The 12840-nt window shown below is 40.3% G+C and overlaps 1 protein-coding gene across 1 annotated transcript; it reads right to left on the bottom strand.

Annotated features, from left to right (window-relative positions):
• Nucleotides 1-569: 569 nt before the first annotated feature.
• cyp27a3 (cytochrome P450 family 27 subfamily A member 3) lies at nt 570-12840 on the bottom strand (the record flags this gene model as incomplete). Its single annotated transcript, XM_008305377.1, has 5 exons — nt 12337-12840; nt 11021-11211; nt 6418-6617; nt 2665-2862; nt 570-806 (listed from the first exon to the last, which is right to left on the bottom strand). Coding segments are annotated over exons 1-5 (1081 nt in total), but the record flags the coding sequence as incomplete, so codon positions are not given.

Here is a 12840-nt window from a genome sequence, read left to right as displayed (position 1 = left end):
GTGTGCCTAAAGTTGGCTGTCGTAGGAGACATCAGAAGATATTATTATAGAGTCAGCTGACATAAAAATATACCTTCCTTTATGTTGGACAAATGAGCGGTTTTTGGTCAAACGATGTGTGCAAATTGTAGCACAAGTGATGTTTTTATAATCAGGAAAAGTTCAACATGTGTTGTTCAGAGTAAAGAGCTCTGGAGTGACAATAAACTGCACATTTAAGATGATTACAACTGAATATGATACCGAGAATTATGCTGCATGTGATTTGTGTTTGCACTCAGGCCTGGTCCGCCTGGAAGAAGAAAAGTGGATTTGTTTGAATATCTGAATGAGAAGAAAATGTCTTTAATTTTGTTTTCTATTGTTCCTTTCACTAGAAACTCACATATCTGCGATGTAAACATGAAGGATGCACATAAACTGAACACAAACTTGGCGGGAGAAAGTCTGAGAGAAGAGAAATTAGAGACCTATTTTCTTTCTTTATCTTTTTTTTTTTGCTTTTGTGTATCATTATCAGAGGAAGAAGTTTTGTGCAATTGTGGTCCTGTCTTTGTTTCTGCACAGACCCCTTGTGCATGTATTCCTGAGACTAAACACACCGTTTACTTCTGTAACTGTACGACGTCTGGGAACGCTCACCGTGTCGACTCCTGCCAGCAGGAGTTCGGTGATGCTGCCCAGGATCTCCGTCACCGTCATCTGGTCGCTGAGCAGCAGATGTGTGAGATACGCTCCCTCAACGTTCCGGTCCAGCTGCACGTTCTCCTGGATCTCCTCCATTTTCTTCTTCACCAAATCTTCAGCTGTGAGACACAAGAGAGAATCCAACTCATTGATTTCTCACAGGACAACCACAGCTCGTGGGAGACAGTTCTGACCACTGGATGGCGATAGAGACACAGTGAGGGATCTGGTTCAGAGGCTGTCGTGGAAAAAGAACAGCAGGACGACAGCTGTCTGACGGACTTTATCCTCTGAGAGAATCACCACAATCTGTTGACCTTGGAATTATTTGATAGTGCAGCCTGATAAATGGCGTCTGAGCTCTAGTAACCTTGTTGGACCGCGATTAGTCAGAAAAAGCATCGACACATGACAAGTAACAGCTGAGACAGAAAGTGCACAAGTTATTCAAGTGTCTTTTCCTTATCTTGTTTTGTGTTAGATTGTGAGAATGTCTACAGCTAATTATGGTTTAATTTCTTCTCTTAATATCTCTATATGAAGAGTCAATCAAACTGAATAATAAACGTCAGCACCTTCACAACCACCTGTGTTTCATTTGACTCTGTCTTGTTTACTTAAAAGCCTCTTCACAACAAATGATGTATAATTTACATTTCTGCAGCCCATTCGCCAATCCTTTCCGATCAGTTTTATGTTTGTGGATTTGTTTTCACCTATCATTCAGCTAGCCACTGGTGTCCTTTTATTTCTAACAAACTGCACAGTAAGGCTGCAGTATTCCTGTAATACTGCATCACCTTTCCAGGGATATTTTGTTTAAAGTGCACTTAATGTGGCCCTTAACTGTTTTAATGCATGCTGTATTTCACTGTTGCATTACAAGGCATGTCATCTTTTTAAATAAATGGCCAAAATTACACTAAGTTTTAGCTAGATTAGTAAAAACAGGGGGGAAAAAATCATGAATTTTCATCTTGCAGACAGTCCTTTAACAAATCATCTGTGACATTTGGCTCTGTCATGAAAACAGACAGAAAAAATGTAACAAATCGAAGTTTAAAACTGTGATTTTTTATTTTTTTTAGCCCTTTCCGTATTCTGTATGTCTTGTTTAAAATTTGTCAAAAATAAAGTGTTTGTCGAAAACAGATTCTATAAAAAAAACAACAACAACAGCTGAGAAGCAACGATTAATTTAGCTGTAACCACAAAACTAAACAGTGCATATTTTCACATTTTTCACTGTGGTTGATAGTCTTAGAGAAAGTTTCAGGTCTGACTTGGACAGCATGCTCCCTGTGGACTACTGAGGCTGGATTTTTATTTATGGAGCCATGAACTACCTATATGCATCATCCACACATGAAATTCTGAAATGCAGCATGTGTTTTTAGAAGGTTTATGGACGAATGCCACAGAAGAACAAATCTGTAAACAAACTAAGAACATAAATATTACTAATATGTAAGCAACAATTTCTCTGCAGTGCTGGTAACAACTGTGAGCACTTGGAAAAATGCTGTACATGTCAAAGCAATTCCCTTTTTTCTGATTTATGGCTTTATAACTGCAATAGAGACATAGCTGAGTTCTCTCTACGTCTAGCCATGGTTGTGCTGTTTCCATAGAGGTACAGGACTTTATATTGCTGAAAGAAATGGGCGCACAGTGAAGAAAAATGTGACAGGAGCAATAAAAAAAAATTCAGAATTCGGAAAAAAGACAAAAGTTTCTAACAAAAAAACCCAAAACAAAACATGATGCATCAGAAAACTTTGAATGTACAATAAATATTAAGCATAAAAACAAGAGCCAGTGTATAAAGGCTTTTTTTGGTCTTTCTTCAAAGGAACTTCAGAGTACATAGTCATATAACAAGAAAAATACTAATTTTTAAACATCAATGATCATACATTAATTAGTAACTCTCTTGAAACATGCTACACTTTTATTCACTGGTCGAAAATCACTCACCGACTTTGAAGAGATGATCCCAGGTCGCAACAAACTTCTTCCAGAACGGCAGGTAAGGCCACATGAACCGAGGGAAGAGGACGATGACCGGGGAGAGTCGGAACATTTCCCCCACGGAGACGATGAACTTCTGGGTTTCCTCCGGCACGTCCTCGTTTATGCAGCCCATACGGGTCTCAAACAACACCGAACAGATCCCTGCAGTTAAAAATACAATGATTATACCACGAACGCGTTGCTTTATACAGTTTAAAAATACAAAATTACAGAACGTTCCTAGACATGAGATGTGCCGTTGCTGAGTTTGGATGAGATTTTTTTCGCAGGACGCTTGGAAGAAGGACTTTTTCCCAAACTTGATCAGGCCAGTAGAGCTGAATAAACTGAAACCAAACTCAAAACTTTTCAACTTTTCTCCCTTTCAACGAGTTTGCTGTATTTTTTATAGCCAAAATTATGTGGACATCTCAATATTAGACCCATAAGTGATGGCTGAACATCTTATTTGGCTATATTTTCTCCCAAAGGCATCAGAGAATCTTCCTCTCTCCATATTCAAAAAATCCATAAAGAAATCTTTCAGCACTGCCTACACTCAGTATTATGCATTACTATGATTTTTGATATTACTATTTTTCCAAACCCATTGACATTCATCTGTAGGAGTCTGGAAAATATTCTCTGGTTTCAGGAATTTGCTCAATTCAGCCACAAAAGCATTAGTGAGAGTCAAAACTGATGTTAAGGCGATGAAGCACGCCTCACTAAGACCAGCTTTTTTAATGCGTTTGACCATCTGGAGTGAAATCGATGTCTTTTTGACTAGTCTGAATTGTCCGTGATGCTGCACGTGTGAGGCTTCCAATTGGATACTGGTCCAGCAAAGCGTTTAAACAGTGTTAGAAGAAGTAACGACTGCTAGAAAAGCTTATCAGCAACAAGTTTGTGGAGAATGAGAACGTCATTCATTAGGAATTTGTGGATAAAATTAACCAGAGCTTTGACCTCATTTGATAAGTCAACAAAATGGTTTGAAATATGTGGTTAGAGTCACAGTGCCACAGTGTGCTTGGAAAACAAGCCACACCGGCTTCTTCCAGCGAATTTCCATCGCTTCTGACGTAACTACAGATATCTGCGACATAATTTGTTTAGTCAAAACTCAATTCAACATATCTGTAATTACATTTTGAAAAGGCAGATTTCCAGTATGAGATATCTGCAGTGTCATTCTGGCTGCTTAAACAACATATCTACAATAGACAATGTAGATACCGTTGACTGAGGGCAATTACAGATATCCTGAACTAGAATTAAACTGTAGACATCTGAAACTGTCATAGTTCAGAGGAAGATCTGCAATATGAACTGCAGATACCTGCAACTCAACAGTAGATTTCTGTAATGAGAAACCCATCACACACATACACAGTAAAAGTGCTGCTATTTGTCCTATAAAAAAAGACGATGCAGATATCTAAAATGTTCTTTTTGACTCGAAAGAACTGAATTATCTGCAACACATATCCAGTCTGGGTATTAAATGTTCAGACTGTTTTCTATAGCTCATAGTTCTGCACCACACTTTTTATGAACCTTTTAACTAGTTTTAGGTCATTTTCTTCTCAAAATTAGTGTTTATATCTTATATTTGGGCTACCCTTTTTTTGCAGTGTACAAGAGTTTCTCAGGAAAGAAAAACTAAAAACTATGTTCTGGCTAAATATGCTTCCTTACTTGAATCCAATAGAACACCTTCAGGGTAGTCTAAAGAGGAAGGCAGAGCAACACAAGCCCTTCAAAGAGCAGCTGAAGAAAAGTCTCAGAATAATTGTACAATTTGTTCACACCACATAAACAACAGTAAACAGAGTTCACATAGTTCAACATGTTGTCTCTCATGAACCTTCAACTTTCATTGTCACAAGAAATGGTACTCCCCAAACTGTAAAGACCTGAAAAACCTAAAACCCAAAGTAGGTAGACAAGTGTGAGCGTGTTGTGTCTTTTTGTAAGGTCTATACCTTATTTTGTTAAGCGCTGTGTGATAACGTGTTGTAAACTGCGCTATACAAATAAAATTGAATTGAAAATTGAATTTTTCCTGTGTGACACCAGGCAGAAGTTAACAATTTGGCAGATTTGCTGGTGTCTAACCCTCTGAATGCCCCTGAAAAGTAACTTATTTTATTTTAAAATATACAAAATATCATTTATCAGAGCCAGTAACTGTAAAAAGACAAAGAATTGTACGATTTGCAACTTCCTGACAGTCCTTGAACTACTCATCTGCAGTGTGGCGTTCCACACGAGTTACCCAAATCCAGGCTGAAAATTCTGTTTAGATTTTCTTTAAATCTGTCAAAAAAAAAATAAACCACTTCAAGAAACCAGATTCTGTAAAAAAAAAAACTAAAAGTTCTGCACTCGTCTACGTAACCATGAAGTTATTAGTTAATCAGCTGTGACCAACAGTCATGTGACAAAACATCTGAGACTAAAATGCAGCCAGTGTTTAGACACAGACAATATAAACAGGAGAAAAGTGTGGCAGCAATTAATAACGTAGCTAGTAAAATATCTTTAGTACAAGGAGCCGCCATTTTTGAGCAACAATTTGCAAGTTGTGTTTTAAGTCAATTCTTTGATTTATGGCCTGACTGTGCAAAATGGTGTGTGTGTGTGTGTGTGTGTAGGCTCTTTTTATTTCTAGTCATGGTTGTTCTGTTTCCATAGAGGCACAGGACTTTGTATTGCAGTGAAAAACACCCAACTGTTTAGGATTCCGAGTGTTAAAGGAATCACTTGACATTTCAAAGTTTGTTGAGAGGAACAGTGACATCATCACGTCTGTTCGCTACATATGAAGCTACAGCCGGCAGTTTTTTGGCATAGTTTGTTGCAAATACTGGAAACAGAAGCAGCCAGTTAACCTGACTCTGTCCTCGCAAATACCCCATTTAAACCTCCCAGTGATTGTTGCGATTTATTTCATGGTCACACAAAAGAAAACATCCTGTTGGTGAGAAGTGTGAACGTGTGCTGGCAGCTTGTTATCTCTGGACAGAGCTGGCTGCTGGAAGGAACTTGTGCAACTCATGTGAGGATAAAAACAATCCTAACTAACTTTCAGCAAGAAAGAAATTAACATATTTACCAGAATACTATCATTCTCACGTGATGGGGCTTTAAAACTGCTTCAGAAAAGTCTAAACCATAAGTAAACACTAACTTGAACTAAAACACAGACAATCCCATTGTTAAAGGTGCCTCCTGGTGATCAAACCCTCAGTGTATCTCACTTTATCTAATCAGCTGTCAAGGCCAAAACACTCTGAACATCAGCACACACACAGTAAAAGGTGGCTGAACAAATAGAAACTTGATTCTGTTGTAGCCAAAAAAGAAGTGTGCAGGAGTGAAAGAGTCAAGGACAAGTGGAACGAGGCTGAGGGCGTCCCGAGTTTTACATGTGATCAGTAATGATAAAGACAAAACAGGAGTTGCCTGTGCCGAAGCTCAGTGTTGTGCAGTTTGTACTGTAAATATTAATGCTACAACAATGCTAATGTCTCTGACCGTAGTTTGATTATGTCACGTTGTGCCTCATGTTCTGTTGAATTATAACAGTATGCAGTTTCTTAAACCAACATTTGCTGCTTGTAGTCAAGATGTTTCCAAGCATCAAAAAAAAAAGACGAGGTTCCAGAGCTGATTAAGTGAAAACATGCAACTTGTTTGTTCTCTGCTGACCTTCAAAAGCAAATTTGTAGAGTTCTCCAGTCAGGTCATTGACCAGAACTCCCTGTCCGCTTCTATCCCTCAGCCAGGCCACTCTCTGGATGAAGTCCGTCACCACCTCGTTGATGGTGTTGGCGTACGACGACACATGTTTGGGCTTCAACATCCGAGGGTTCAAGATGCTGCGGATGCGCTGCCAGTTGGCTCCCATCCTGTGAACCAGGATTAACACTTTAAGAAAGACGTTTAGTTCTTGATGATTTAATTATTTCAAACGGACACATTTAAAGTCACCTCCAGACGGTTTAAGAGTAACTTAAAGAGATGCCTGCATCGGACCACTTCCCTGGAAACTTGATGCTAAATTCTAATCTCCACACAGTGTGTCAACATCTTGAACAATGTGGTAATTATGCGAGGATGTTGTTTGTGGACTTCAGTTCTGCTTTTAACACACTTGTTCCAAGCAGACTGCTGTTCAAACTGTGCAGTCTGGGCATCGGCCAGCACACCTGCAGATGGATCAGAGACTGTCTCACCAACCGTCTGCAGTCAGTCAGGTTGGGGCTCCACCACTCCTCAGTGCTGACAGTGAGCACTGGGGCCCCTCAGGGCTGTGCGCTCAGCCCCATGCTGTACACCTTGTACACCCACGAATGTGCACCAACCCACAGCAGCAACATCTTTGTCAAATTAACTGATGACACTACTGTGGTTGGGCTGATTCATAACAATGATGAGACGGTCTACAGAGAGGAGGTCCTGAACCTCACTACCTGGTGTTCCCTCAATAACCTGGCACTCAGCTCCTCAAAGACAAAGGAGTTGGTGCTGGTCTTCAGGCGAAAGAGGGAGGACCCCCTTCTCATCCAGGGGGGACACCGTAGAGAGTCAGTGACTTCAACATACTTTTCTCAGGACCTCACATGGGGCACCAACACCAATGCCCTGGTGAAAAAGGCACAGCAGCGTCTACACTTTTTAAGGTCACGGAGAAAGATCAACCTGTCCCAAGAACTGCTGCTGTCCTTCTATAGAGAGCATCCTCACCCACAACATCTTGGTGTGGTACAGGAGCTGCTCTCAGGCTGACAAGACGATGACTATTCGGTGATCAAAATTGGTATCCCAGTTCCAGCACAGCGAACGAATAGTTGGCTATTCGGGTCCAGCCTTAAAATACATGTATATATTCTTATTTGTCTTTTTATACTTTTATATGTTTGCACCACTGGAGTTGTCTTTTAATTTTGTTGTAGCTTTTGTATGATGACATTAAAAACATTCTTTTCTATTCTAATCTGAAATGTGAAATATCTGACTCATGGCTCGTTCTGTTTTGTATCATATCATATATTCTATATTTTTCTTTTTGCCTGCCAAACCCATACAGTGACTGAATGAATTCTTCTAACAAGTATCATCTGTGCATCCAAAGCCTGATTCCTGTTATTCTGTTGGGACAAAAAGCTCCATTGTTGTTACCGAAAACAGAACCAAAAAACAAATGCAGCGTTCCCTCCAGTTTCAATAAGATTTGCAGCTTTTGAAAATTAAATATATATTTGTGAGCCCTAATTTTTGAGGTAGTATGTCTGCTGCAGTGTCTTAAGTATATTAAAAAAAGAGGTTAGGTTGGGAGTTTGCATGTTCTCCCCGTGCAGCGTGGGTTCTCTCCAGGTTCTCCGGTTTCCTCCCACACAGTCCAAAAACAGGCTGAGGTTAATTGGTGATCCTAAATTGTCCGTGGGTGTCAATGTGAGTTTGCTTGTCTGTCTCTAAGTGTAGCCCTGTGATAGACTGGTGACCTGTCCAGGGTGTCCCCTACCTTCACCCTGAGTCAGCTGGGAGAGCTGCAGCCCCCTCGCGACCCTACAGAGGACTGAGCGGTATATAGATAATGGATGGATAGAGGTTAGATTGTAAAAGCAGGAGCAGATTGAAAGTTATTTTTGGAAAAAAAATTGAAAATTGACACCTTTTATCAGAGCCACAAACTGTACAAATGGAAAGAATCAACAGATTTTCAACTTTCAGTGATGTGGCACCTCTTTTAAAAAAAATTTAAAAAGCGTGATATTTCATCAAAATCACTTTATTCTAATGTCTTATTTAAAAAATTGCCAAAAACAGAAAGTTTGCATAAACCAGATTCTGTAAAAAACAAAAAAATCTGCACTCTTAGTTGGAATCCTGAAGTCATGACTGACTCTGCTGTGACCAACAGTCAAGTGGCAAAAATCCAGGAACTTTTCATTATGTATAGCGTGTTTACGCATTTCTGTTTCCAGTATTGGAAACACCCGTGGGCACTTAGAAAATCAGTGGACATGATGATTTCAGGTTTTTTTTCCATTTTTGAAAAATAAACAATCAAAGAAGTTCAACTGTGTTGTTTCTTTTTTATGATTAAAGCCTTAATAACTGTGTTATACTGCACAGAAGTCGTTTTTGAGTCTTTTTATAGCCAAGGTTGTGCTGTTTCCATAGAAGTGTAGGACTTGATATTTCAGTAAAAAATGNGAGTGTGCTTGGTTGTCTGTCTCTAAGTGTAGCCCTGTGATAGACTGGTGACCTGTCCAGGGTGTCCCCTGCCTTCACCCTGAGTCAGCTGGGAGAGTTGCAGCCCCCTATGACCCTACAGAGGACTGAGCGGTGTGTAGATAATGGATGGATAGAGGTTAGATTGTAAAAGCAGGAGCAGACTCTGAACTGCTCTTTCATTAGTTGAAAAGATGCTTTAGCCATCTGAACTCAAAAACATTTCTGCAGATTGGAAGTTATTTTTGAAAAAAAAATTGACACCATTTATCAGAGCCACAAACTGTACAAACGGAAAGAATCAACAGATTTTCAACTTTCAGTGATGTGCCACCTCTTTTAAAAAAAATTAAAAAGCGTGATATTTCATCAAAATCACTTCATTCTAATGTCTTATTTAAAAAATTGCCAAAAACAGAAAGTTTGCATAAAGCAGATTCTGTAAAAAACAGAAAAATCTGCACTCCTTTAGTTGGAGTCCTGAAGTCATGACTGACTCTGCTGTGACCAACAGTCAAGTGGCAAAAATCCAGGAACTTTTTCATTATGTATAGCCTGTTTACGCATTTCTTTTTCCAGTATTGGAAACACCTGTGGGCACTTAGAAAATCAGTGGACATGATGATTTCAGTTTTTTTTCCCCATTTTTGAAAAATAAACAATCAAAGGAGTTCAACTGTGTTGTTTCTTTGTTTATGATTAAAGCCTTAATAACTGTGTCATACTGCACAGAAGTCGTTTTTGAGTCTTTTTATAGCCAAGGTTGTGCTGTTTCCATAGAAGTGTAGGACTTGATATTTCAGTAAAAAATGAGTCAACGGAGCAATAAACAGTCTGGAATTCAGAAGGTTAAATACATCTGAATGAGAGTACCCTGACTGTCAGAGTGCCAGCCTGTCTGAAGCCTCTCAGCATTGCTGTGGTTCAGCAACAACAAGTGCTGCTGGAACAAGTCTGACAGGAACGACTGAATACCAGCGAAGCAGAGCTGCAGTGACTCAGTCATTCCTCATTGCAGTCCACAGGTCTGTCCTCGTGCATTCCTTGACATTACTTATGAAACTGTTAATGATACCTGTCCTGATATGGGAGCCAAAGGCAAAAAATGATCTGCAGGCCCAGACTGAATCCTGGTCCCTCCTACTCTGCATTGTTTATGAACCTTGTCTTCCCTGAGCGTGCATCGCAAGCACGCAGTAGCAACACAGTCCTGGTATTCAATTAAATGACTGAAATCTGATCATTAGATTGCACAGGATGATATTATGTTTACAAGCGCTTTAAAGGCTGGTCCAGGTGTCTTTAAAGCTTTTATTCAAGGCAGCAGCAGTGTGAGTTTGCCAAATCAGGTGTTGTAGCTGCCAAAGTTAACAGGAAGCATGAAACATGAGACGAGAGAGGCAGATATGGGATACTCTGCTGGGAATAGAACTGTGGACGTTGTGCTATGCGCCTCAATAATAAGGCTACTCGAGCGGTCGTTTTAGTAACAAATTCTCCCTTGTTTTCCACGATTTTACTTCATTGCTGGGGGACAGTGAAAGGGTAGCAACAAAAGGAGGTAATTTTATACCCAGAGGATACGCTTTGAAGGGTAAACTCACTTCATTTGTCTCATTCTGACTGCTGAATCACTGTATTGGCTTCATTTTAATGCTTTTTTGCACGTCAAACTTGAAAAAAGGGGAACTTTGGTCTTATATATATTGTATATTGACTGTATATTAACTTTTGAATCCACAGATTTAGTGTGGGATGGATAAAAAAATACTAATTTTAATTGGATCTCAAGACACCAAACAACCTGTTCCCTGGTTCAACGTGTGACAGCTCAGCTCAAGGTGTTTTTTTTATATCCCCCTGATACCACAAATCATAAATTCATCTCATCCTGCACAGCAAAGCTCAGTTTATCAGTAGAACCTGAATAAAGCATGTTTGTGAGAAGCAGATTAAACACAAATCTGTTCAGGTGGATGCAAAATCTGAGCAAGTTTCCATTTTTCCAACTAGAATGCGGTATGGATTTAGGACACAGAAGTGGATGTAAAGCCGGAGAACGTGTTTCACTCACTCTGTCAGGGGTCCGTGGGCCTGGTTCCTCAGCTCCCTGTAGTCCCTCCAGTGGGGCATGTCGGTCCGGACCGGGTGTCTCCCCTCCTGCCTCAGCACCTGCTCTATCAGCTCGGCACTGGCCACGTTCACCACCACCAAGGGGCCGTATTTAGACTTCCACAACGGGCCGTAGATCTTGCAGTGCTCGATCTTTGAGCAAATAATGTAAGGTAATGAGTTATTTATTGGGTTATTACGTGTTTAATGAGAGGGGGGGAGTGAAAAGAGGGTGTCTATTTCCATAATCTGTTGCCTACAGGAATCAGAAATGATCAACAATTCAACCTTTGAACGGTGAAACTGAAAACATATCAATTCACGTATAATATATTTATATAATGTTCATTACTAGGACATTGTATTATGCCTATTTAAATAAATAGTAAACCTAATGGCACAATTACCTACCTACAGTGTATTTAACTGGGTGTGTTGGTGCTGTTTTGGAGATAACGCAGCTGAAGCAGTTTGACTAAACAATTGCAAAAAACAAAATAAACTGTTGTATTCTTCTAGTCGGTGCCAGCAGTGAAAGCAGCTACTATAACGTCATTGCTCAGATCACTTATATCTGCTGTCTGGATCCAAAAAACAGAATCAGCTTTGACTTTTGTTTTAATGACAGATTGTATCGTTGGGGATTATTAGTGACATGTTGTACTACACACTTCCTTATACTGTAGTAGGGCTGACTTCATTGCCTGTGGCAGCATATAAAAGACTTTTCCAGTTGCACAATGCTTCAGTGTGATCCTTGTTGGCAAAACACACACATTGTTTTTTAATCAACTAGTGCCAACTTCATGTCTGATACACTGACAATCCAGCTCTTAAATGGGCTACATGATGCACATTTTTTGCAGTATACTCAACATTTTGAACTGTTTTTTGCCTGCAATTCCATTAAATGTAAGTGAATCCAGTGAAAAGCTCATTAAGGTTCCCACTTTACTGCCACTGCTGCTCACAGGAAAGCTTTAAGCTCTGTAGATGACATTGTGTTAGTTGCTGGACACTTCAGAAAAGATGCTGCATTCTTCTCATTTCCATCGCTGCGTAATTAAAACGCGAGGAATGTCAAGATGAAAAGCCCTGAAACCACTGCACGGGTTGGGAACCACAGTGGAATGTGACTAAACTGACAACTTGAGCAGAATTCAGGGTGAAAAGCTGCAGAGATGGGTGCACTAGAGTTCAGATGAAGAACAAACAGGATTTCTCATGTAGTCCTCGCCCTGCGCAAAACTCATTTCCCTCGTCTGCTGACCCACTTACTTGCAACTGCTGCGTCGTTTGGAAATATCCCTTGACAAAAAGCCAGTACAGGCTGTTGAGGAAACTCGGTCCCCCTAATTCAGCCATGGTTTTCACTTTGTTGTCACCCATCAAGGTGCTGCTGCTGCTGGTGGAGGTCGCTGCGTCGCGGCGCGGCGTCTCTCCATAGTTGAATCCGGAGGTTACTTTCTGGATCCCTTTACGCTGCTGCCGGTTCACTCCCAGTCCGATGTTTACGAGAGATTTCCTCAACATTTTGACCGTGCAAAGCGTCTGTTTTCTGCACTGTCACAAGCCCAAACAAAGCGTGTCGGTGCCGTTGTGCGTCTCTGAGCTGTGACGGCTGCAAAAATAATGGCTCCTTGTTTGCAGCGCAGCAGCAGCGCAGCAGCAGACCCCCTCAACAAGCTGTGAGCCAACCCTGGACTTTGACACAGTCGTAAACCCGAGTTAACCTACTAAGCCTACACAGACATATTTAAATAGCAAACAGAAACATTAACT

This window comes from Stegastes partitus, unplaced genomic scaffold (assembly GCF_000690725.1).
Source record: "Stegastes partitus isolate 25-593 unplaced genomic scaffold, Stegastes_partitus-1.0.2 Scaffold2490, whole genome shotgun sequence".
NCBI classification, from domain to species: Eukaryota; Metazoa; Chordata; class Actinopteri; family Pomacentridae; genus Stegastes; species Stegastes partitus.
Note: the sequence above shows the minus strand (reverse complement) of the source record. Positions and strands in the feature narration are given on the sequence as shown.